At 43.5% G+C, this 27,950-nt stretch overlaps 1 protein-coding gene across 1 annotated transcript; it reads right to left on the reverse strand.

The window, feature by feature from the left end:
• Window positions 1-391: 391 nt before the first annotated feature.
• Window positions 392-27,950, reverse strand: LOC310856823 (protein S100-A1). The gene is made up of 3 exons (XM_083762315.1): window positions 27,810-27,950; window positions 9,936-10,057; window positions 392-1,469 (listed from the first exon to the last, which is right to left on the reverse strand). The coding sequence occupies exons 2-3, from the start codon at window positions 10,053-10,055 to the stop codon at window positions 1,314-1,316; spliced, it is 276 nt and encodes a 91-aa protein (XP_083618441.1). The 5' UTR covers window positions 10,056-10,057; window positions 27,810-27,950; the 3' UTR covers window positions 392-1,313.

Here is a 27,950-nt window from a genome sequence, read left to right on the forward strand (position 1 = left end):
CGCACACACGCACGCACACCTGGAGTATGGGTGATAATGCAGCTTAATGGAGGATATACAGCCAGATATGATACGATTGTAATGCTTTTATTGAGGTGAAACCCCAGTAACCATAATGTACTTTGTATCGATGCATGCTTTGCCAGGAATATAGCCCTGCAAGCTAAAGTGGAGTATAAAGAACCGATACGCATACATTCCTTGATATCACATCTACAGCCTTACCATCACGATGTGTTGTGAGCTTGTAGATTGGCTATGTTTTGTTACTTTTGTTGGGACACTTTAATATGACTAAGTAATCTCGCTTCACTCCTCGAGTCTCTCGCGCAAGGGCATGAGTAAGTATAAGAAATTCATTAAAAAATATATTCTGTTACAAGTAAAAGTCTGCATTCAAAATATGACTTTAATAAAAGTACAAAAGTATTGGCATCAAATATACTTACAGTAGCAAAGTACAGGTAGTACAGTATAGTAAGTATAGTAACTTGTAGAACTTTCTATTTTATATCTCCAAATAGACAACGTACAACATTGCTTTTTGCCTCTGCGATGTAGTGGAGTGTAAAGTATCAAAAATGGAAATACTCAAGTAAAGCAAAAGTATGTCAAAATTGTACTTAAAGGGACACTTGCCAAAACATAATATATGTTAATGATATTTAGAAGGTTTAGAACACATTCCTTTTTGTGTGTAATATGTGGTTTGAGATATTTTAGATTATAGGGCTCACTTCCTGGACTACATGTTGTCTCAGTAAGTCAAGACGGGGTGCATACTAAGTTTAGACTAGTCATTGGTTAGACCAGTCATTAGTCCTACAACTATAACTTAACGCATGTCTAACCAATGATTAGTCTAAACTTAGTATGCACCCCATAAAAAACCCCAGGGAAAGTGTTCTAAATCTGCTAAACGTCATTAACATGTGAAGGACCCCCAACATGACACATGATATATATAGCCCCTGAACCGCCCATTTGAAAAGATACGCCAGGGGACCCCATAGGAGGAGCTTTTGAATGGCTCTAGCAGTGATTCTCAGACCCCCCCAGTTTGACATGCATTAGGCCTCCGACCCACCCATGTAATTACATTTCTACCTCTGGGACCCCAATTTATATTGAAAGACCAGTGTTAAATTTAACAGATGGCGTGTGCAGATGGCGGGTCCATTTGGTTCCATCTGTACACTCTCTGAGTTACAGACCATTCCTAACTATCTTTCCTTTAGCTGCATGGGGGGGGGGGGGGGGACCTCCTGGAACTCCCCCCAAGGACCCCCCCTCCCACTTTGAGAAGCACAGGTCTAGGGAGCAGCAGCGTTCGCTCCGCTGCTGATCTGGCTCATGGAGCCGGCCAGGGCACCAATCAGGCGGAGGTATTCCTCGAAGTCCACCTTCCCGTCGTTGTCCTCGTCCAATCCCTGCCTCATCTCGTTGACCGCCGAGGAGTTGCTTGTGTCCTGATGACGGACGGACAGACAGACAGACAGACAGACAGACAGACAGACAGACAGACAGAGAAGGGCAGTTAATGTAATTTTCCAATTTTGCTACAAACACTGGACCGATTCACTGGGGGCTCAGAAACATAGAGAGAGAGAGAGAGAGAGAGAGAGAGAGAGAGAGAGAGAGAGAGAGAGAGATATGGCAATTTCAGCACCATGGACAGCGACTCAGCGACACTGAGCTTGGCATGGTCTTACTGTTTGGCAGTAGGTTATTATAAATAGATGCAATAATGATATCCATACATAATACGGTATGACATCAAGGACAGAGTCATCCCCTTGTGTTTTGAACAAGCACAGAGTCGTCCCCTTGTATTTTGAACAAGGACAGAGCTGTCACCTTGTGTTTTGAACAAGGACAGAGTCGTCCCCTTGTGTTTTGAACAAGGACAGAGCTGTCACCTTGTGTTTTGAACAAGGACAGAGTCGTCCCCTTGTGTTTTGAACAAGGACAGTCGTCCCCTTGTGTTTTGAACAAGGACAGTCGTCCCCTTGTGTTTTGAACAAGGACAGACTCGTCCCCTTGTGTTTTGAACAAGGACAGAGCTGTCCCCTTGTGTTTTGAACAAGGACAGAGTCGTCCCCTTGTGTTTTGAACAAGGACAGAGTTGTCCCCTTGTGTTTTGAACAAGGACAGACTCGTCCCCTTGTGTTTTGAACAAGGACAGACTCGTCCCCTTGTGTTTTGAACAAGGACAGAGCTGTCCCCTTGTGTTTTGAACAAGGACAGACTCGTCCCCTTGTGTTTTGAACAAGGACAGATTCGTCCCCTTGTGTTTTGAACAAGGACAGAGTTGTCCCCTTGTGTTTTGAACAAGGACAGACTCGTCCCCTTGTGTTTTGAACAAGGACAGACTCGTCCCCTTGTGTTTTGAACAAGGACAGAGCTGTCCCCTTGTGTTTTGAACAAGGACAGACTCGTCCCCTTGTGTTTTGAACAAGGACAGATTCGTCCCCTTGTGTTTTGAACAAGGACAGAGGGCCCATGGAGACAGAGGGCCCTATTTTATAGGGCTGGGACGATATGTCGATATTGCAATATATCGTGATATATATCCCTGCCATATTTATATCGTATCGTCCTCCCATTATCATGACACGTTGTGGACAAGTTGCAGTCAGTGCTTTATTGTTTGGAGGAGGCAAGATTCATGTTCTTATTGGTCAGTTTGTGACAGAAAATAATGTTGTACGATTTTGGGATAAATACACAATTCCAGATTTTTGCCTTTTTTATGGTTATTAGTTTAAATTTTCAGTTACAGATATCGTGATACATCGTTGATGAAATCTCTCGCAATAAATCGAACTTCGCAATATACTGCATTATCGAGGGCCTAGAATATCGCCACAGATATCGTATCGTGAGGTATACCCATATCGGCCCACCGCTACTATCTTATGCACCCTTATGCACTAATCTTATTAGGCATTTTTTTGGGGATACATTCTAAAATAGTCTACACACGCCTAATACGATTAGCATAAAGGATAAGACGGCGGCGCGCAAGATAGATGACTTATATTGGATACGGCCCGCACAGAGAGCGCGAGAAAGAGACACTCATATACGTCTTGACACCAACATGCAAAGCTCTTGAACTTGAACCGAGCTGTTGAACTAGACTTGGCAGGGTGAGGGGAAGATCCACCGCAAGAACATGAAGTGTCATGTTTGTTACGGCAAGGTGTCACATCACATGTACCGAGACATGGGGTTAACCGTCAGTCTGTCACCCATCTGCACCCGCTCACCTTGTACAGCATGGGTATAATAAGGTGACGACGCCAGGCCCAGGAAATAATTTATAAGAAGAAAAACTAAACAAATAGTGTTGTCTCCTGCCTTTATTTTCTTCTTTCTGATGATTTGATCGGCCCAAAATATTGTGTTCATTGTCATGATTTGTCACGATCCGAGTTGGCTTTGTCCGCGGCGTAACCGTCTTTAAATAAATACTTTAAGAAAATGCCTATGGGAAAAATGCATTGCAATTCATTTCCTGGGCCACTCGTCGTTCTGAAAGGGACTGCGACGCTCTATAGCCAGGGCTAACTGTCTGTCACCCATCTGCACAGTGGTGGAACTAGTGTTGTTTTTGGCAGCAAATTTCTCTTTTTATTTTAGTCATTAGTCTTTGGGCTGAAACTTCATTTAGTGATGTCTTGGCTTTGTGTGTTTTGGCGGGCCTTGATGCCGTCGTAATGACTGTTTTTTACACTGAAAATAGCCGATCTACAAGCTCACAATGTGTAGCACTGTGACACGTTGTGAGCTTGTAGATCGGCTATTTTCAGTATGCAAACCAATTGTAAAATGACTCATACTGGATCTCTTGTCCACTAGTCCCTTCCTAGTATTTTAGTCTAGTTTTTAGCTGTTGACGAAATTGTCAATATATTTAGTCTTAGTTTTCGTCACCATAGCTTAGTTTTCATTTAGTTTCCATTTAGTTTTTGTACCTGTGAAAAAAGGTAGTCGACTTCGGAGTTCGGGTACTTTCGCCGTCTGCTTTGTTCTAATGTTGGTGATAAATAAAACTACGTTTACTTTTATTTATTTTTACCTCAATTACACCCAAAAAACCTGAACTTTGAACACTTTTCTGTGGTCTGGAGTTTTCTCAGGGGTTTGGAAGCCTTTTGAGCCGCAATGAAAACAGGCAAAACTAGTGACAAATCCCATTGTCATAATATGGGATTTGCTGGCTGTGACATCACAGTCAGCAGGGAAATCAGAGCACTTGTTTGAGCCACCAAAACCCCCAGACCACAGAAAATATATACTGAATGTTAAAAGTTCAGATTTTTTTGGGGTGAAATTGAGCTCAGAAAAGTGAGAAAACCCCCCAAAAAAGTAAGAAAATTACATAACCTAGGGGTAGGGGGCGAAGGTTACTGAGGTGATGATGTTCTTCCCTTCTTTTGCACTAGGTATCACTGCGTGAAAAGAGGAGTTAACGGGCAATTTTGGGCACTGTATTTTGCCAGTAAAGTCTAGCAGGCATATACAGTTAATATACGGTAATATACAGGAGGTGGGATGGTACAATTCGGGAGTTTATACGGTGGTTTGTTGGAAAGTTTAACAGGAGTTTCCTGTAATGTATACACATCCGTATTCAATGCTTTTTGCGCAGTGGTTGGTGTGTGGTATTTAAATGTTGTACGGGTCACTGTGTGCCTTTATTGTATTGTATTGTATTGTATTGTATTGTATTGTATTGTATTGTATTGTATTGTATTGTATTGTATTGTATTGTGTTGTGTTGTGTTGTATTGTATTGTATCTCTATGCTGCAGGGCGGGTCCTTGGGGTCCAAGTCAAATTTCTCCCTCGGGAGACAAAAATAAAGAAACCTTTAACCTTGCCAGACCGGGCGGGGAGGAGGGAGGGATGACTCATCTCTGAGCAGATCCACACGGGCACGCTCGCAACTTGAGGACGCACGCAGGTTTTTGAGAAAACTTGGATCTCCTTGACTTTTTTATTTTTAATTTATGGGCCCCCCGGACGGCGCCTGGGTGCCCGGTGTGCAGCACATTGGTTGAACTTTCGATATTTACGCCGCTGGCTGCCTATGCATAGGAGGCCTTCGCTACGTTTCAGCAGTTTCAATTGAAACGGGCCTCCACCCTCAAGTTACACCTATTTCCTGTTAATAACTCGGGTAAAATGTGCAGCATTGGGAGTTAAATGGGAGACACGTTATTGTGAAGGGACGGCAGGATGAGGAGAGGTGTTGTTGCTGCGTAATTGTCGAGACAAATGGCTGCGAGCGATATTGAACAGTCAAAACTATGTGTCAATACGCCTGTATCAACAGCATAATTATGTTATAGGTATATAGGGGCCTCGTTTGGTCATGAAACGGGCCTCCAGATTCCGAAGGCCGCCCCTGTACCTACTGTATGCATACATGCTGTGCAAGGTGAGTGGGTGCACAGCATGTATGTATGTAGGTAGCCAGAGCTAACTGTGTCACCCATCTGCACCCACTCACCTTGTACATGCATGCATAGCCACACGCACACTTTGCTTGCACTAGTGTTGTTTTTGGCAGCAAAGTTTAGTCAGTTAGTTTAGTCATAGTCTTTGGAATGAAACTGAAAACTTAGTTAGTCTAGTTTTAGTCGACTAAATGTTGCTGAAAATAGCTTGTAGATCTGCTATTTTCAACATGCAACCAAGTGTAAAATGACTTATACTGGATCTCTTGTCCACTATAGTCCCTTCCTAACATTTTAGTCTAGTTTCTATCTGTTGACGAAATGGTCAATACATAGCTTGGTTTTCATTTAGTTTCCATTTAGTTTTCGTCGGTGGAAAAAGGTAGTCGACGAACTTGTTCGTCTTAGTTTTAAAGTCGACAAAAACAACACTTTGCTTGCACACACATGCGTTTGACTTTAAAACGTACTTAGGGTTCACTGAGTGATTAACTAGTAGGAAACATGTTTGTATAGTTAACAACAAAATAATAACTCAAATGAATAATGACCAATAATGTGACATGTCACACACAGCATCCGGACAATTTGCAGTTTCAACCGTGGACTGTCTGTGGGCCAGGCACACCGCCGTCACTCCAATCCGCACCAAACTCAGCAGCATATCGGGCTATAGTTCTGTGGGGGGGAAATTAACCTGACTGCCAGATGGGGGCGGTATTGAGTAACCATGTTCCCCAAGACAGCATCCATCTGAGATCGCTCAGGGGGTTGAGCTAACACGGAACCGCTCCCGGTTCGAACCAATCAGCGTGAGCTAAGGGCGGGATATGTGCGAAACCGGATGTGACGCTATATAGAAGCGCCTGTTGAGGGGTCTTTAAACAGTGTTAAACCTAACGCTATCAGGCATTCGTTAACACTTTTTCGTTTACAGGCTTAGTATCAAATATCTTCTTGAATTAGTAATAGTACCTTTTATGCGCAGATTGGTGTTACAAAAACGACAAAAATCTCCGACCTCCATGATAACTTTTTTAGCAACTAGTTGTTCTGGTGAAATACTGGACTACTTGTTTACTTCCTGCTGTCGCACCTACCATACGTCACGTAGACACGTCAATATGATTGGTTGTGTTTGCACGCCCACACGGTGATATACAGACGGTCCCATCCAATCATCTACCAAGTATCTTGAAAAAAAGGAACAGCCCCATCATCGAATTGGCTCCCGAGATCCCAGATCCAAATAAGCTGTGAAACAAATGTGTGTAGCAAGCTTCTTGGATCTGGCAGCGTCAGGTTAGGGCGAAATGTCATGTGCAATTAACCGAGTGCATGCCAAAACGCAGTTTATAGTTAAGGGACGCAATAAAACAATGACCTCTGCATCCACGGGATGCACTACTGTACTACTGTACTGTTTTTTGTTCTAGTTTATTTTGCTAGCTTTAGTTATAATAATCATTTCTTCTTCTGTTTTCTACATGAATATATAACCACATTATAACCATATAAAATTAAATGGTAGTTAAATGCTGCAATTTGTAAGAATGGCAAAATCTGACGAACGTTGTTGAAGTGGGACTCAAACTGTCCCTGGGACTCATCTAAAATGCCATCCCTGCATCCTGGGACTCATTACATTGAAAACCTTTTTACATCACTGAATCAGGCAGGACTTGCATTTCTCCTTGCCATTAGTCTACTTCAGGAAAGTGTGTCAGAGAGCTGTCTGTCCATCTGTCTGTCTGTGAATGATGGAGCTCAGATGTCACCGAGTGGAGGAACGCAGCGTCCCTCCTTAACCCATTCAGGACGGGAACAATCTCTTGGTGTTTTAAGCATTACGTTATACTTTAGCTATTGAAAAATAACAGATCTACAAGCTTGTAAATTTGCTATTTATTTTTATCGTGAAAATGTGCCGCAAATATTTGAATATATATTCTTTCACAGCAAACGTTTTTAACTCAAATCTTTGCTTGGTGGGTCCCTGGAACTACATATTTTCAGATGGGGGTCGACGGCCAATTACATATAATTTTTGGGGGTTCTTGACATGAGAATGTTTGAGAACGACTCACATAGAAACCAAGAAAGAAAACTGTCAGGATTTAGAAGACATTTGTAGAATTGCATCTGTGTCATTTTACATTTTAGCTGAATTGCAACATACGTTTTTGTTTTCTTCAGAAAACTCATAGGATTTAGAACGGTGGTTTAGAACAACGGTTCTCAAAAATTGCAGATATACAAGCTCAGGGCGTGTCACTTTGTGCAGCGCTGCAAGCTTGTACATTTGCTATTTTCTTTTTTTATTATTATCGTGAAATCTTGAATTAACTCACTCAGCACCACAGGACGCCTTATGACGCCTCCCCCTTAAAACAGATGAGGTTTCGCGGCCCAAATACATATACCGGTACCGTAATTTTGGGAGCCGCATTGACATGAAAAGTTGTGATAAGATTTAGAAGGCATTTTGTAGAATCGGCCTCAGGTCTAAATGGGTTAAGATACTATCTTGCACGCACAACGTGCATCAACCTATCAGGTTTGGACTGTTTAACCCAGTGGGGGATGGGGATGGGGGCATATTGGGCCACATTTGCACTGTTATATTCAAAAAAATTGGAAATAGCCGAACCCATTTAGACATGAGCTTGATTCTGCAAAATGTCTTCTAATCTAAATCATGACAGTTTTCTGAAAAACTCTGTTTCTATGTCAGTGGTGCTCAAACTATTTCTTGTCAAGTATATTGTTCCAGGGACCCCCCCCCCAGAAGCAAAGATTTGAGTTAAAATTTTTCGCTCTGAAAGAATATATATTCCAAATTTGCGCCACATTTTCACTATCTTTCAAAAATAGCAGACCTACAAGCTTGTAGCGCGCTATGAGCTTGTAGATCTGCTATAACTTCTTAAAACACCAAAAGGGGTTCCCGCCCAGAACGTTGTTGAAGTGGGACTCAAAATGTCCCTGGGACTCATCTAAAATACCATCCCTGCATCCTGGGACTCATTACATTGAAAACCTTTTTACATCACTGAATCAGGCAGGACTTGCATTTCTCCTTGCCATTAGTCTACTTCAGGAAAGTGTGTCAGAGAGCTGTCTGTCCATCTGTCTGTCTGTGAATGATGGAGCTCAGATGTCACCGAGTGGAGGAACGCAGCGTCCCTCCTTAACCCATTCAGGACGGGAACAATCTCTTGGTGTTTTAAGCATTACGTTATACTTTAGCTATTGAAAAATAACAGATCTACAAGCTTGTAAATTTGCTATTTATTTTTATCGTGAAAATGTGCCGCAAATATTTGAATATATATTCTTTCACAGCGAACGTTTTTAACTCAAATCTTTGCTTGGTGGGTCCCTGGAACTACATATTTTCAGATGGGGATCGACGGCCAATTACATATAATTTTTGGGGGTTCTTGACATGAGAATGTTTGAGAACGACTCACATAGAAACCAAGAAAGAAAACTGTCAGGATTTAGAAGACATTTGTAGAATTGCATCTGTGTCATTTTACATTTTAGCTGAATTGCAACATACGTTTTTGTTTTCTTCAGAAAACTCATAGGATTTAGAACGGTGGTTTAGAACAACGGTTCTCAAAAATTGCAGATATACAAGCTCAGGGCGTGTCACTTTGTGCAGCGCTGCAAGCTTGTACATTTGCTATTTTCTTTTTTTATTATTATCGTGAAATCTTGAATTAAGATACTATCTTGCACGCACAACGTGCATCAACCTATCAGGTTTGGACTGTTTAACCCAGTGGGGGATGGGGATGGGGGCATATTGGGCCACATTTGCACTGTTATATTCAAAGATTTTGGAAATAGCCGAACCCATTTAGACATGAGCTCGATTCTGCAAAATGTCTTCTAATCTAAATCAATTTTAGTTTTCTGAAAAACTCTGTTTCTATGTCAGTGGTGCTCAAACTATTTCTTGTCAAGTATATTGTTCCAGGGACCCCCCCCCCAGAAGCAAAGATTTGAGTTAAAAACTTTAGCTCTGAAAGAATATATATTCCAAATTTGCGCCACATTTTCACTATCTTTCAAAAATAGCAGACCTACAAGCTTGTAGCGCGCTATGAGCTTGTAGATCTGCTATAACTTCTTAAAACACCAAAAGGGGTTCCCGCCCAGAATGTTAAAGATGGAGTGCCACAATTATTGTATTTTTCCAGTTTTTCATGTGTCTATGAGGTGACAGTAATTAATTAGACACCCTGGAGTTGTTTTTACGTGCAATGGTGTATTAACTTTGTATTTAGGGTTTCTTCCTGGAGGCTGAACCCTTAACAGTCAAACGGGCCAATGAAATAAATAATCGCTTATAATAAGCAATCCTTTGAATTTGCCTTTGAGACGGACGGACGGACGGACAGACAAGACAAGACAAGACAAGACAAGACAAGACAAGACAAAAATGATTATTCTTACAGCCATGATGTTGGAAAACTGTGATTTGACCAGCTTGTTAAAGTCCTTCCGCCCCAGACCGTCTTTCCCCTTGGAGGCTTTCACGTACACGCTCACCAGTGTCTGGATGGCTGACTCCATGTCTAGAGAGAGAGAGAGCATCAGCAGGCTGTGTTAAACTATTGTTGCAGCCGTTCACTGTGTTTGAGAGCATAATTTGGCATTTAACGGAATGTAAAGCATTTGTTTTATGTACATTCGTATAGTTTACTCTTAAATGTACACATAGAACACATATAAGACGCAATACTGCGTACATATTCAGTCGAAAGAAGTGGCACTGGTTTGGACGGCTGGCGTGGACCTTCCTGACAGCGTGTTGCGAGAATGCGAGTGCGACGAACCTTTGCCGAGAACCTTTGCCACCACCGAAAATCCAGACTATGTATGAGCCTTTAGTATATGTCGGACCAAACACATGCACCCAATGGAAACAACCCACCATTTTTGCAACAACCTTTGACTCTTCGACCTGTTCTTTTAAGTTTTAACTCAGGGCTGTTTATAAGAGGCAACGTGACATTGCATTAATGGTGTGTGTGACATTGTGACAACCCAAAAAGCATAATAATGTAATTTGACCTCAAACTAATTGCAAAAAAACTAAACTCAGCTGATTTTGTATCTTCAATATAAAAATATAAAAACACTCATTGGGCTAAAGCTGGCCATATCCGCTTTGACATGTCACATGCTACTTAGAAAAAAAGTTGACAGGAATAGTCCTTGCAAACCTCGCACCTTTGGTATGCAAATTTGGCGGATGCGCCATTTTGGCTGTGATGAGTCACTACTATATACCTGGCCAACGGATAGGCATACAGTGGTGGAAAAAGTACTCAATTGTTTTACTTAAGTAAAAGTACCATTACTGCAATTTAGAACTACTCCGTTACAAGTACAGTAAAAGTACGGAATTGAAAATGTACTTGAGTAAAAGTACTGGCATCAAAATGTACTTAAAGTACTAAAAGTAAAAGTACTCATATTGCAGGGCCAGCAGACCACCATGGCCCATCGCCATTATTTTGTTTAACCGATATTGATAACATTCTGCTTCTCAAGACCGAACTGAAAATACATTCAAATATATAAAAAAATATAAAGATATAGGCTATTTGTAAATGTATATTAATCTGTGTAGTAGCCTATTAGCACACCTGAAGGTAACAAATACTAGTAGTGGGCAAAGATGGATTTAACATAGCTTTGACTTAACCAAATACAGTATATCATTATTCATTATCATGACTATTAAAACAAAACCCAGAATAGTTCTGACTGAATGAACATATATATTTTTTTCAAGTCCTATGACACTGTTTTCCCCACAAGCAGGACTAAAAACCTATGGGTCCTTTGTCACTTAAAATAACATGGATGATAAAAATATGGTATAGCCTACCTACCCTAATAATACTAGGGACTTTCTGAGAAGGGCACTTCTCATTGAGGTTTTTGCACACTTCATTTAAATCTGACTCAGAGCTGAGGTTACTGAGAGTGTACGGGAGAGGTGTGCGAACACATCCGCGATGTATTGTGGTGACCATCTGTTATAAATCACAGATGAAGAGACTCAATCAAATTTCAAATCTCCGCTTTGAAATTGTTTTTACGAAATAATGACTTTATGACTCTCGATCTGTCCTAGCTCTGGTCCATAGCCGTCTACTGCTTCTACGATTCTGCCCTGCGCAGTAAGGCTATGGGACTTTCAGTTTTAAATCTCAAATCGAAATCAGACCAGCCTCTCCTCTTTGGCGTAAATAAAAATAACGTTTTTGCTACTCACCAAAACAAAGGTGGATTGTGTCATTAGAAAGCCTACTTTCAATCCTGGTCTCTAAAACTACCTCCCCCTGGCCAGCCGGGGCGCCTGATGGAGGGGAAAGGAACTGGTCGGAATAACGTGTCCCTTCCACGTGCTACGTCCGGCCGGGGAAATTCCCCTCTGTCAGGTGAAAAGAAGCAGCTTGGACTCCTCATGCATAGAAGGAGGCATGAGGTCAGTCTGCTGCCCCCCCAGGTTGGCAGAGGAAGTGTAGCGCCCAGGATTACATTAGATAATTGGCACTGGGTGAAAAGAAAACTGGGTTACAAAAATCGTGGGATAAAAATTTAAGTTAAAAAAAAAAGAAAGCCTACTTTCCTTAGTGGAAGCACTCTGAACCCCCCACCACACGTATAAACGGTACTTTTTGGCCAGAAAGGGATTTTTTTTCACCAGAGGAAAAATATTCTCTATGAGGCAGTTCTCTGGGCAATATCAGTAGAGGGCGCAGCGGAGTAACTAAAAAAAAGTACACTTTATACGTGTGGTGGGGGGCTCAGAGTGCGTCCACTAAGGAAAGTAGGCTTTCTAATGACACAACTCGCCTTTGTTTTGGTGAGTATCAAAAACGTTATTTTTATTTACGCCAAAGAGGAGAGGCTGGTCTGCGTTCATGCGAGCGGCGGAAGTTTAGAGTAATATAGCTCTAAATTAAACGCATTAGAGCTATGGACCAGAGCTAGATCTGTCCCAGACTAGTCGCTGCCTCAGTCAGACAGAAGCAGAAAGCTAAACGCATGAAGCTTAGCTAACAGGCAACATTGCCTGGATCATGGAATGCCTTCAGAGGAAAATCAACAGCAAACGCATCGATTATGTCACATCACCACATCGATGCAGAATCGTGTGAGTGTGTGTGTGTGTGTGTGTGTGTGTGTGTGTGTGTGTGTGTGTGTGCGTGCGTGTGTAAAGTAAAACAACTCTATAACACACGGGCACAGTGAATGAATGAGATAATAGAGGTTTTATGTTGCAGGCTAGTTTGTTGTGTTAGCCACCTATAGCCGAGCTTGACTCTCATTGACTGTCGCCGTCGGTCGGAGATATTAAATAATTAAATGACCGAGGTGGTGGTTTGACAGAAAGATGGAGCAGCAGGTAGGAAATGGGTCGCCGATCTACTCACACACGCGAATGTATAACGTGTGTGAGATATATGAGAGAGACAGAGAGAGGGAGAGAGAGGGATTGAATAGTAGATCCATAATATAGCGCGAGAGAGAGAGAGAGAGAGAGAGAGAGAGAGAGTCATACTCAGGCGGCAGTGAGATGAATGCGCCGGTGAAACGTTGTTAGTCCATTATCTATTTTATCCCCTTTATTCTGATTAGTATTTATTACCTTTATGGTGAGAAGCCTACTTGTTGTATTTCACACAACAGTATTGGCTACTCAAGTAGGCTTAATAAATCCCATTTTGGCGAACTGAAAGAGCTCTAGCACTGTGCACTAAACACTCAAACACCAACTTTATACACTTGATGCAGATCTAATATGTAGGGCTTGTAGGCCATCACAATCACAATGGCACCGGTAGTCAGCCTTGCAAGGCCTATTGTCTGAGGGGAAAGTTTAGAAAATGGCCTGTACAGTATGGCCACCATTGACATCCTATAGGCCTATAAGGCAAATATTTTCTAGATGTCCTTTTGCTTTAAGTAGCATGCAACTTTATTTTCTGTTATTCAGGATATATTGAAGGTACAAAATCAGCTGTTTTCTTGCAATTAGTTTAAGGTTGATCCTGTATTTTCCAGGGATTTCCTGTACTAATGAGTGTCTGTACATGATTGAATCAGTCTTGCTGAAAGATAAGCTAGACACACACACACACACACACACACACACACACACACATGCAGGGGGTGATAAAAAAAACATCATCTCCGGGCCCCGCGGTATCTTCCGCCCGGGCCGTGTGTGCATGGCCGCGGGCGAAAAAAGCAAAGCCATTTGGACAGAGTGGAGCTCTGTTGAAGCGTCCAGAGGAAAGATGAGCCGCTCGCGGTGATGTCGTCACTAAGTAAGACGAGGAAGAAGGAAGAAGACAGCTGAACAGATCAGGGTCAAGCCCCCGAGGCGCACTGAGGTAAACACAAAGATGCACACCTAATTATCTAATTATCATTCTGCCCCCCCCCAGGGCCAGGTGCGGGTTTAGGGTAAACAGAACGATGCACTGCGCCACTAATGACCTTAATTATCATAACCTTTCCACCCCGCGCTGCACTTAATGGGCGGATCCTTTACCGAGGAAGGCATGCTTTTCAACTGTATATTGTAACATTCTGCTAGCCTAAGATTTAGACTCTCGTAGAGAGGCGCGGGGCAATGTTCTGTTGCACATTTACAATGGAGTGAAATCCAAGATGGATGTCAGATTCCGAGACGGAGTGGACCAAAACACCTTTTTTTATTGAAAATAACGCTCCTACAACTTTCAAATTATGTTTCACATGATGATGTATACTTTTTGAGACATAACATTTAAAACGTTCCTTAAAGATAACAAAAAATGTAGGTCAGATTTAGCCGTGTTGTTTATAATTCACAATGTTAGTTGCTTGTTGCTTTATATAATGTAGGAGCATGCATTGTATAATTGTCTCCACCAGGCCGAAGGCATGGGGAGAGAGTATGTTTTGCACTCCGTCCGTCCGTCCGTGTGTGTGTGTGTGTGTGTGTGTGTGTGTGTCCGTCCGTCCGTCCGTCCGTCCATCCGTCCGTCCTTCCTTCCTTCCTTCCTTCCTTCCTGCCGTCCGTTTCCAGCTAATCTCCGGCACCGTTAGCCCGATGCCAAACTTTGCACACACACTCCCTGGATGCCAACGACGAACCTCTGCCCCAAATATTCCTCAACGACCTGTTATAGTGCCACCATCAGGCCAATTTAGGCAAAACACATTTCTGCTATTACTCGTACACATTTTATCCATACATCACACAATTCGGTATACACTATCTCCATAGTCATGTGATCAACACGGATGTGCACCATTTCCCATCTTCCATCCTGATTGGCTAAGATCGGCTTACAAAGCTCACATGATTGGTCTGTTTCGAACAAAATGCCACAAATTACGTTTGTGAATTGTTGCAAAAAGAAAAAGAAAAAAACATGTTTATATTACTCCTAAACATTTTGCCTAACATGTGCCCAGAAGGGCACTTTTTCTAGTTTGTATATGGAACCCTAAAATTGTCGAAGAGACAAAGACATGGTTCTGCGAAACCTACAGCAAACAATGCCCCCCCCTTTCCCACAGCTGCAGCTAATTAACGAGTCCTTTTGATTTAGGTCTGCGGATGGCTGAACGAGCTCTGACTGACATCGTATTCTCGATGGTCGATGACTAATATGCGCCTAAATCAAACGTGCCCCCTATTGATTTAATTAGCCACAGCTGTGTTCAGCTTAAGGCACATCTGTGAAAAGGGGCCAGAGGGTAAAGTCAATTGCTGCATGATGAATCCAATCATACCATAAATACACTAGCATGACTGAAGTAAAATCAGACTGAAGTAGCATGTGCTTAAATTCATATTTAAATTGTTTATTTAAAAATGTTTCAGATGTCAAAAATGTCTGAGATGGTAGAATGATGATGATGATGGTCATGGAACCTTCTGAAAGCTTCATGGGCAAAGATAATCAACTTCAAAATCTTAAAAAAAACGTGCAGTGCAATATCAGTGCCCAGATAGGCTAATCTTTCTAACTATACTTCTCTGGAGAGAGTGATGCCCATGGGCAATAACGACAGAAGGAGATCATCTGACCTCGTTCCCCCCAAAATTAGGCTCAAACATGGGTACAATTTAAAATGCATTCTACTATGCTGCCACCGCACAATGTAGAATGGCCTATAGATACCACACGACATGTAGCCTCGGAAACCCAGACGTTTTTATTTCCAGGGAGGGAAAGAAAAGTCTGGGTCCGAGTCCACTTCAATTCGGCATAGAGTAGCGCAAACGTCGATCACTCTCTGCTGATTTCTGATCGTCTGCACCTTTGTTAAATTGACGCACACACGCACACATGTACACTCACACACTCCTCTCTCTCTCTCAATCGCTCTAATTAATCAGTTTCATGTCGCGCAGCTGTGTCTAGATTCTCCCGGCGGATCCTGCCGGGAGCTGCCTATGCCATAGAAAGCGGTGCCGTGTCATTAGTCAGAAGGTTCATTGTTCCGAAATTACTATCCCTATCTCTAACCCTAACCTAAACCTAACCGCAAGCACGGGAGCAAACCTAAACCTAACCGCAAGCACGGGAGCAGTGCATGTTCGGACTAACGGGACTTCGGATCTATGGGAAGGTCCCTAGAAAGCATAGGTGGACCCCAGGCTACACGACATGTAACCATCACACAAAATGTGATGGTTATCACTAGGGATTCGCTTCCGATCCGATCCTGATACCTCAATTTCTGTGTAAGCCGATACCGATACCGAATACCGATACCAGGGTCGTGACCCCATGTTGTGTTGCTATCTAGCTATATATCTCGTGTTGTGTTTATAGCAGACTCCGCACTTGCAGTTTGGGCAACTCCAAAGCAAACTCCACATGTCCCAACATTGTATTTACCTGCCATAGTGTCAACCCCTTACCCCTGTGTCGGATCGGTGGTTAGACTGGCATATTCACCGATACGGATATGACCCAATATGACAAATAAGGGCCGATCCGATACTTTTCCTGTTACCGATACAGTATCGGGACATATAGTTATCACAAATGTGCAAGTGGCCAAAGATCGCCGACCCCAAAGATTCTAGGGTCAGCGACCCCCGCGGACCCTGAGCCCCATTCCATTCATTCATTTTGTGCCTGGCCCAAGCCCCCGCCACCCCCACCCAGAAACGTTCCTGCACAGCCGAGTATTATCATCTTACTTGAAATGTGATGTGATGTCTTCTTACCCCCCTCTATGCCTCCCCCCACCCCCCTATCCTTTTTATTTTCTGAAGATGCAAGTAGGACGGGCGACCAGCAGCAATAACTTTGGTCTGACTGATGTATTGTGTTTCAAGCCTTATGACCTGCTGTAAAACCTTTTGCCCTTCGGGGACACTAATAAACAACCTTGAACCTTCATTTATTGTTCACTAAATCCCTTCAACTTTCTCAATGCTGTGTTTATTCTGACTATAGTCGGCCCGCGGGTTGGGTTGTGAGTCGCTTCCTCAACAAACTCATCCGGTTGCGATTGGTTGACAATCACTTTCCGTCCACTCCTGCACACACCTGCGGCTGGCTACCTCATTAACCCATTTAGATCTGAGGACGATTCTACAGATGTCTTCTGAATATTAACAGTTTTCTGAAGAACCTTATGTTTCTATAGGTCAGTGGTGCTCAAACAATTTCACATGAAGGACCGCCAACAATATCTGTAATTGGCCGCCGACCCCCCCCCCCCCATCTGAAAATATGTTGTTCCAGGGACCCCCCCCCCCCCCAGAAGCAAAGATATGCGTTAAAAACGTTTGCTCTGAAAGAATATATTTTCAAAGATTTTTCAAAAATAGCACATCTACAAGCTCATAGCACGGCACCGAGTGCCGCGCTACGAGTTTGTAGATCTGCTATTTTTCAATAGCAAAGCCCATTCTGGGCGGGAACCCCTTTTGGTGTTCAAACCCTTCTGGACGCGAACCCCTCTTTGGGGCTCTGTATACAGTATGTAACAAAAAAACATCGCATGGATGCACCTGGGACGTATCCTCAGTGATGTATCCTGAGGTCAACAGGGTTTCGGGTCTCTCAACATCATACCCCTCAACTCAGGCGACCCAGCCAGGAGTGATCCAGTCCCGACTTACGTCGCAGTAGCTACCCTCAATCAGTCCCACTAGGGAAAAACCAGGGGCACACAATCCGTTGGAACTACTCCAGAACTACTCTGCCAGGGCTGGGAGGTACACTTCTGGCACATGGAGGGACTAGGCTCTGTGGGTTGTCTCCTGGCCGGGCCCCTCCTACGTCTCACCAGGTCCACTCCTGCTCTCACCAGGAGTAGAGCGAGGACCTGTGCGTTGCACCAGAGTCCCAGCACCAGACAGTTCATTCAGGAGTGGTGGGCAATGGTTCCGCAGGGTCATGGTGCTGCGGTTCCGCTTGCTGCTTGCATGGCCCTCCCAAAGGCCTCACCGAGGCTTGTTGGGCTTCCTCCTCACGGAGGACACAGGCTGGGGCGCTAACCCATACTGCTCACCCGGGTGCCGTCTACATTCCGGCTGTCACCCGTCTCTCCGGTGGCGCGCTTTTTCAGAAAACTGATGTAGAAGAGATATTTAGAATCTGATCTCAGGTCAAACTGGGTTAAGGCCTGTGTATTTACATGCCAGCTCACATCCTCCGCTGGCTGCCACATTGTTCTTTAGCTACAGTATGACTCAGTGAGGGTCAGATTCCGTTACCCATGTTTCCATTTGCCTGAGTCCTGTTTCAGGTTCTGCATCGTATACTGTTCTGTTGTTCTGTTCTGTGTGCTGTTTGTTGGCCCCCACTCTTATGTCAGTGACACTCACTTCTGTTTGTTTTACCGGTGGTTTGGATGTCTTTTAATGTTTCCTTATTTTTGGATTTATCTTTGCTTGTAGTTGCTCTTGGTTCCCGGTGACGTCATGAATGGATTAAAGGTCCATTTGGGGCCTGGGCCAGTGGTTCAGGCACCGTGGCTGGTAATCCAGTCTGGCAGTGTGCCGCGGGTTCGACTCCTGATCCTGACGGCCTGTACTGCATGTCTTCCCCCCATCTCTCTCCCTATTTCCTGTCAGCCTACTGTCTGTCCCTCCATAAAAAAATAAAGGCAAAAGCCACAAAAAAAAACATTAAAAAAAGGTCCATTTGGTTCCATTCGTACACTGCCGGAGTCAATATATTAACACTTGTGATCTCAAAGACAAGCATCCTAACCGGGGTCCTTGAAATGACAGAAGGTTGAGAGTCACTGCTGTATTGGATTCTGGACCATTAAATGTGACTGGGATTGCTGTTGCACTTTCACCAGGATATATAGCGAAGAACAGTGAAGGCCAGAAGGGAGCAGCCTGTATACACCAAATCGCCCCTCGGAGACAAACAGATAAATGAACCTGAACCTGAACTTGAACCTGTTGTTTATGTATCATTTTTGGACTACGGCTCAGCATTCAACACCATTTTGTTCTTGCCATGTAAGCTCGACACAAAGCTCGGGCCTGCGTCCGACCGTGTGCAACTTTACGCAGCTGGCTTCCTGATGAACCGCCGCCAAAAGTGGCAAGAGCGGGAAGCATCGCGTCAGACCCTCTGACCCTCAACATCGGAGCCCATCAGGGCTGCTAATTGGGTCCTCTCTCTCCTCCAAGACTGCTCCGATGTCATCATCACCCATGCTGACGACACCGCAGCGACGGCGGCGGGAGCCAGGTTGTCGACGCCCGGCGATGTTGCCAACAACAGGGACGGGGGTGGGGATCGACTGTCACTGCGGAGTGCCAGCTGGGAACAGCCTTGCAGGCTGCCGTCGTCAACGAGACATTTTGGCCGGAAACCCATTTTGGTGTTTCAAGCATTATGTTACGCTTTAGCTATTGAAAAATAGCAGATCTACAAGCTCATAGCGCGGCACTCGGTGCCGCGCTATGAGCTTGTAGATCTGCTATTTTCTTTGAATGGTGAAAATGTAGTGCAAATCTTTGAATATATATTCTTTCAGAGCGTTTTTTACTCGAATCTTTGCTTCTGGAACACCATATTTTCAGATGGGGGTCGGCGGCCATTTACATATAATTTTGGGGGTCCTTGACATGAAAATGTTTGAAAACGACTTTTTCAGAAAACTGTCAGGATTCAGAAGACATTTTGTAGAATCGTTCCCAGGTCTAAATGGGTTAAGCAACTTTGAATTTGGAGACGTGCCACTATAGTTGATTCATGATGACTACTTGTTATGTATGTGATGTAATTGCCATGCTTTTTGTTCTCGCTTAATGTAAGTCGCTCTGGATTAAGAGCGTCTGCTAAAGGCCTAAATTGTAATTGGATAGTTCCACACTCACTCCAGAGGGCCACATTGCATAATGCAAAAAAGAGCAGATCTACAAGCTCAAAACGCTCCGCAGTGCGACGCGTTTTGAGCTTGTAGATCGGCTATTTTTGCTATATTTGAATTGAAAACCTTAATATTTTTTGGCTATTTTTGAATTGGAATCCTGAAAAGTAACCTCTTTATTGAATTTAAAATGCAAAATACTAGTCATTAAGTAATTAAAGCGGGTTTGGAATTGTAACAGCTGAAATCAATACTATATCAGTATTCTGATATTAACATGAGGGCTGCATTATAAGTGAAGGTGGGGCTGCCGGTTGCCCACCCCCTGCTTCAACACATGCAGTAGAAGTTGAGCAACTGCATGGCTCCACTACTGCATTGTATGAACTGTTTTCTGACAGAAACAAGCATCAAGTATGGGTCAGCTCTGCTGCGGTGTGTAGAGGCCTACAGCTGCTGGCTTTCATCTGCTGTATAGCCGTGGACCGCAACTCACTTATTTACGAGAGTGTCACTCCAACCTTGGACGCGCCCATTTTGCCACAGCAGCTATGTGTCACCCCCCGAAATCGTGTCCGCTTCTGAACGAGGCTAAGTCAGTGAAATGTTTTTAATTTTCGTTTTTTTCCCCCATGTCATGTGAAAGCTGTGAATCATTGCTTCAAATTGACTTGATATTGGTTGTTCAGTTTGGCACACCAGTTTTGGAGATAATATGGCTTATAGAGTAATGTCCTGCAGAGAAATAAGCGAGTTGAGAAAACAGGCCTGAAAGGTTCACTTCTGTGGACTCTAACATTACACCTATAGCTACATGTTTAAGCATTTATTTCATATTTACATGTCGATTTCAGCTCTGACATTTTATTTCAGACATGCTCTATAGACCGATTCACAGAGGGTTTCCTGGGTGCGGCCATTACTGAGGTGTACCATTAAGTGCAACAGCACTGATTAGCTACACCTGGCCTACGGAGCCCATGCTCCATGTATTACACCTCAGTAATGGCCGCGCCCAGGGCACCCCTCTGTGAATCGGTCTATATGTGAAGAGTCTGCCTGTGCCATTAACAGTGAAACGTTAGTCTTGCCGCCATGACTGTCTCCGTATATCAAAATCACACCCGTGTGAACTAAGTGGTGCAACTCCGTGTGGGCGTTCCCGGGGGGGGGGGGGGAGGTTCCAGACACACAGGAACGCCCAGGGCCAGTTGCGACGAGCCGCCCGCGTCCGAAACGGTTGAGAAATGACAGAGTTACCGTGTGGGGGTCCCTAATACTGTACTGTACTGTACTGTACTGTACTGTACTGTACTGTACTGTACTGTACTGTACTGTACTGTACTGTACTGTACTGTACTGTACTGTACTGTACTGTCACACCCGAAATCATACAGTTAATATGTGTGTGTGTGTGTGTGTGTGTGTGTGTGTGTGTGTGTGTGTGTGTGTGTGTGTGTGTGTGTGTGTGTGTGTGTGTGTGTTAGTGTTAGGCTGCACAACAGTGACACTTGTTTGTGAAAACCAACCAAATGCTATTTCCGTGCTCAGACACAAGTAGGGACGGACACGTCCAGCCAGCCAGCCACTAGCCTCGGAAACCCAGAGGTTTTTATTTCCAGGGAGAAAAAAGAAAGTCTGGGACCGAGTCCACTTCAATTCGGCATAATATAGTAGCGCAAAAGTTGATCACTCTCTGCTGATTGACACACACACACACACACACACACACACACACACACACACACACACTCCTCTCTCTCTCTGTCGCTCTAATTAATTAGTCTCATGTCGCGCCGCTGCGTCTAGATGCTCCTGGTGGATCCTGCCGGGAGCTGCCTATACGCCATAGAAAGCATAGGTGGACCCCAGGCTAGCCAGCCACCCACAGACACACACAGCTGCGTAAGGAAGTGGTTGCACCACTTAAAAAGAGTCACAAATGTCACAAACGCCCCACTGTCCCAGTAGTTGTAGCACAATAACTGCTGTGAGACAATAGCCTTAATTTTGCACATATCCACCCCCTGCTGCTACCTACAGTAACTACCTTCATACTTTACAATACTTGCTCTTGCATGCAGGTGTATAATTCACTTTTAGTAATGGTTCAAGCCAGAAGGGCAGAAGAAGGCTGAAACCTGAATGTGTTTTCTTTTTTTGTTGTATTTAGTTTTCTTATGCCGCGGTTTAGTCAAATCCCATGAGATGTAATATGGTAGAAATGTGTAGTACCGTGGAACCTTCAAATATGCACATATGAAGTCATCATGACTCTCAGAACTTTATATAAATTATCTATTATTATAGTTATCTATTATAAAAAAAAACTATAATAGATTGCTATTAGGCCTATATTATACAAACTGCTAATTTTGATTTCAGTTTTAGTCATAGTCTCTTGAATAGTTTTCATTTGGTTTTAGTAACATTTTATTCACCTGGATTGTTTTAGTGTTTAGTCGAGTTTTAGTCGAGTAAATATCATAAGATTTTAGTCGACTAAATCTACAGTTGATTCAGTCGAACAAAATGTATTTTGGCGGGCCTTGATGCCGTCGTAAAGGCTGGTTTTACACTTGCTGAAAATAGCCGATCTATTAGCTCACAACGCGTCACAATGTGACGCGTTGTGAGCTTGTAGATCGGCTATGATCAGCTTTCAACCAAGTGTTAAATGACTTATAGTGGTCCACTATAGTCCCTTCCTAACTTTTTAGCCTAGTTTTTTGTTTAGTATATTTAGTCTTAGTTTTAGTCATCATAGCTTATTTTTCATTTAGTTTACATTTAGTCGACGAAAACACTGTTCTGAACAAGGGCTCAGCGTGGCTTTAAAAAAACTATGATTTTTGTACTGGTTTAAAGCCACAATGAGAATGTCACCAAAAAACAATTAAGAACACCTGGTGATGCTGCTGTTCTATACTGGCCATGTTGTGACTCAGTATTCCATGTTACATGTCGTTACTCGCTGTTTTACAGCTTGTGGTTTAACGTGGTTCTCATGTTACTGAATCTAACTCAGCTGTCACGTCACGCACACGCGCAGGCTATGCTATGCACGCCCACACGCACGCACACTGGAGGGGAGTTCAATGAGCGCTGCACTTACTTACACACCATCTGGTTGAAAGTATAAGCAGGAGGAGGTGACGTGATGTTAATTCAGTCAAAGAAGACACTGATCTGGCCGTGAATTGAGTGTCTGTCCGATCCAGTGTTGTTTTTGGCAGCAGATTTTGAATAGTTTTAATTTAGTTTTAGTCACCTTTTAGTCACCTTTTAGTCAACTAAATATCATAAGATCTTAGTCGACTAAATCTACAGGTGATTTAGTCGACTACATGTATTTTGCAGGCCTTGATGCCGTCGTAATGACTGTTTCTACATTTGCTGAAAATAGCCGATCTACAAGCTCACAATGAAGTCACGCTGGGACACGTTGTGAGCTTGTAGATCGGCTATTTTCAGGATTCAACCAAGTGTAAAATGACTTATAGGCCTACTGGATCTCTTGTCCACTAGTCCATTCCTAACATTTTAGTCTCATTTTTATTTTTTGACGAAAAAGTACAGTACAGTACAGTACAGTACAGTACAGTACAGTACAGTACAGTACAGTACAGTACAGTACAGTACAGTACAGCAGCGGTGGGGGGATTTGGGCTAGCCTGGAGCTAAACAAAGGCTTGGAGGTGAAGAGGTGATGAGCAGTCAACACACACACACACACACACACACACACACACACACACACACACACACACACACACACACACACACACACACACACACACACACACACACACACACACACACACACACACGGGAGACACAATGGAAACATGATGACGAGACACCTGAGACCCACAATGCATCAGGAGATACCGGCGGCTCACGTTACTGTGGCTACACGGCCCGCCGCCCGTCTGCTGCCGCATGCACGCACACACGCACGCACACACGGACACACGCACACACACATACACACACACACACAGACAAATGCACAGCGTGTGTGGGAGAGTCTGCTAATAATAATAATAATAATAATAAAATTAAAAAAAAAGAATAATAATAAAATAAAATAAAATACAGCATAAGCAACATCATAAGCATAACATGAAGCATGATCAATAGAGTTGTCCCGATCGGATCGGGTGTTCGGAAATCAGGGTCATTTTCAAAAACGTGATCGGGACATCCCTGGTATCAATATTATAAACCATATCATGATATTAGACTGGATATTGTCTGTGATTTGGGATATTGTACTATTGTAATATGACACAAACATGTTCCATAAAAATATAAATATCGGATTGGGAAAAATCTGTATTGGCAGATACTCTAAATCAAATGATCGTGATTGGGACATCCCTAACAATCAATATCATGGGACCCAGCATCGCTAAACTGAAAGGATCAAGTTAAGACTATTATGTAAAAACATTTTTAAGAGAATGCGTTCTTAAAATGGTGTGTCTTTAGTCCATTCTTAAAGGCATCAGTGGACTGTTAGAACTGTGTGTGATGTTTCATGGCTGACGTTATGAGTAACCCACAGCCGTCACACCTTGTAAACACACACACACACACACACACACACACACACAGACACAAGCATGCATGCACACACATGCACGCACGCACGCACACATGCACTCGCAGAGCTTTACACTAGAAAATGTACACACACACTTTTGGAGGTCAACGCCAATTAGGCCTTCTCTTGCATTAGTCTAATTAACCAGGCCAAGAAAAGCACACGATCTGCACTGCAGGGTACTGTTTCATATGCCTCCCTGAAATGAAGGTGACCCCCCCCCCCCTCTTCTCTCTCTATCTCTCTCTCTCTCTCTCTCTCTCTCTCTCTTAAACGCACGCACGCACGCACACGCACGCACGCACGCACGCACACACGCACACGCACACACGCACGCACGCACGCACGCACGCACGCACAGACATGGAGTTACAGAGGCAGAGCATGTGATCATGGCTTCTGGCCGTCACATCTATAAAAGGCTGACATGTACTTTGTTTTGCGTGACGACAGTGTCGTGCACAGAAACATACTACAAGTTTACGATGCATGTCAGTGTGACACGACAGTGTAAACAGTGGTGTTTCCAGGGGTGTGCATGTGTCCAATAGGGCATTAAGCATCTAGTCGACTAGTCGACCTTGATGGTACTATAGTTCACTATAGTTGATAAGAAAATAAAAAAGTTCTATTTCTTTTATTTTTTTCCCGATTTTGTAGGCCTCAAGATCAGGTAGATTTAGTTATAGTCACCAATGTATGGTGTGTACAAAAAACATATAATAGAGAGTTAAACAACTATAGGCAACTATAGTCAACTAGTAAAAATGACTAGAAGTGAATGCCCTAGTGCCCTAACAGTCCGACAGGCATTAGTCCGACTCCCTACACACAAAACCCAAGCCCTGGCCTAAACCTAACCTCACAGGAATTAAGACATAGGCTAATCGTCGGCGGCGACAGTGTTGTCGGACTAACACCTGTCTGACTGTTAGTAAGTCTAACCAACGCATGCGCCCCATTTTCAGTGTTTTACCAGACAGACAGCGTTTTTTGGTGAAAACAAGCATTATGTGACCGTTTTTTTTATTTGAGCCACAAGTTGTGGAGATATGGTTTATAAAGTATTCTACAACAGGTCGTTAAGAGGAAGCAATCTGATTGGTTGAAACGGTTTCTAGCCGTTAATCAAATCAGCACTGTTCACCACCTAATCAAAACAAAGAATTCAGCCGCTCTGTTTTCCCAGAGCGCTAGCAAACTCGGTGGCTAGGCTAGCTAGTTTATTTGGGCATTTGTGGTCGTAGTGACTACATCCTGTCTTTACATTTTTTCAGCGATTTTCTTAGTTTTAAGGGTAACTGTTGTAGAATTGCACTCAAGGGTGTCTACTTATATAATAAGTAATAATCCCTTCAAACATCAATTTACCCTACATCTTACTGTAATCTGATCAGATTACAGTACAGTGCAGTACAGTACAGTACAGTGATGCTTGCGGAACTCGACTTCGTCTCGTTCCCCTACCCTGTCGTGGCAATAATCACGTTAAACACGTTGTAATATTGCTTAAATGTCTTACAGAATACAGCAAGTTTTTTCTCAACATTACACCTGTTTAAGCATGTTAACCTGTTTTTATTTCAGACATGCTCTACTAGTATGTGAAGAGTCTGCCTGTGCTATTAACTCATTTTGGATAAAAAATTAAAGTAGAGACTCTCTTCTCGAAGAGGTTTGGTGTACAGGGAAAAAGAGGATAGCAGACAAAGTATCGAGCGAAAGGTGAAGTTTACAAAGGGTTTAAGTCAAGCCCCCAGAAAGTCTGGCCAAAAAATGGGACATTCTGCAATATGAATACTTTTTAGTACTTTAAGTACATTTTAATGCCGATACTTTTGTACTTTTACTCAAGTACATTTTCAATTCCGTACTTTTACTTGTAACGAAGTAGTTCTAAATTGCAGTATTAGTAAAGTAAAACAATTGAGTACTTTTTCCACCACTGGTCAGAGCTGGAACTACAGGCGGGCCCGAGCATTTAGCGCGAGAAAACCCCGCGCAGCCAGCTGGGGGTTTAACATTGAGCACTTCGGCCTGGGCCATGGCTCAGCGGTCCAGGCACCTTGGCTGGTAATCCAGTCTGGCAGTGTGCCGCGGGTTCGAGTCCCGATCCCAATGGCCTTTACTGCATGTCACTCCCCCATCTCTCTCCCCCATTTCCTGTCAGCCTACTGTCTGTCCCTCCTTAAAACAAATAGAAAAATAAAGGCGAAAGTCACGAAAAAAAAACATTGAGCACTTCTTCATTTTGGGCACCAAATGTTGGCGCCGAAATCGAAGAACTAAATGCAACCCGTGACCCGACTACGGATAAGCGGTTGAAGATGGAGGAGCCAGGGAGGTAGCTCTGCCCTGGACTGAAGTGTTACGCCTTACGCCTACACAAACAAATCAGATTACAAATATAAAGTGCTCACCTCAGGGCCATGGATGTTACAATTCTGCTAGGGTGGGTATACCGTAAGTACCGGTATGAACAACATGCTACCTGTCAACACCCATGACGAATGAATGAACAACATGCTGTCAACACCCACGACGAACAAATGAACAACATGCTAGCTGTCAACACCCATGACGAACGAATGAACAACATGCTAGCTGTCAACACCCACGACGAACGAATGAACAACATGCTACCTGTCAACACCCATGACGAGTGCAAGCCGGCCTGCAAACCAGCCATTTGTGACCAGTGTAGCATTAAATACACCACAGGCTTCTCCATCCATCTCCAGTGTTGCTACTATAGTGTGAATAATTAACACTACACACGCTGATAACGAGCGGCGTCGCCTTGCGGCCACCGATACAATGATTGGGCTCACGTATATGTGGCTGTTAGCATAGTTTATACCACGACAACTCCGGGTCTCGCACTACACACACACATGCCTCACGACATCTATGTGTACACATAAGCATTTTAGTCTGACTAATCCGTAACAAATTTGTAGATTGGCTCCACAGGGCGCCGGGCTGAACACAGGAAGAAATAAATAAATAAACGCGCGGAGGGACTCCGGTATCGACTTAATGTGTCCCAGGTGATTATGTGTGCGTGTGCGCGTGTGTGTGTGTGTTGGAGGGAGGGGGGGGGTTGTTAGGTTACCAACGAGGACAACCTAATACCTGATCCCGCATGTAAAGAAGGACAGATTGAGATTGAGTAGAAATTGAAGCCCGACTGACAATCCATTTAGTTTGAGTTTCACCTCTAAGGAAAAGTCGAAAAAGGAGGTCCTTCATTTATTTAGCGCTGTATAATAATAACAAAACAACCATGTCTAAATACAGTTCCAGAAGGACGGTATATATAGGATAACAACTGCACTTACCGTTTTTCTTCTTCAGGATGCAAAGTGTTTTCAGCAGGCGTTGGTTCTTTTCTCTGGCTCAGATTATGGGAAGCTTCCAGTCCACATATCTCTGCTGTGACTGTATATCCTCTCTCTCTCTCTCTCTCTCTCTCTCTCTCT

This window comes from Protomyctophum parallelum, assembly GCF_964188405.1.
Source record: "Protomyctophum parallelum genome assembly, chromosome: 3".
Classification (NCBI taxonomy): domain Eukaryota; kingdom Metazoa; phylum Chordata; class Actinopteri; order Myctophiformes; family Myctophidae; genus Protomyctophum; species Protomyctophum parallelum.

Excerpts from the sequence above, each read along its gene's own strand:
- LOC310856823 (XM_083762315.1), bottom strand. The coding sequence starts at position 10,055 with ATGGAGTCAGCCATCCAGACACTGGTGAGCGTGTACGTGAAAGCCTCC. Across the intron at positions 1,470-9,935 it reads AGTTTTCCAACATCATGGCT|GACACAAGCAACTCCTCGGC; the intron begins GTAAGAATAATC and ends GTCCGTCATCAG.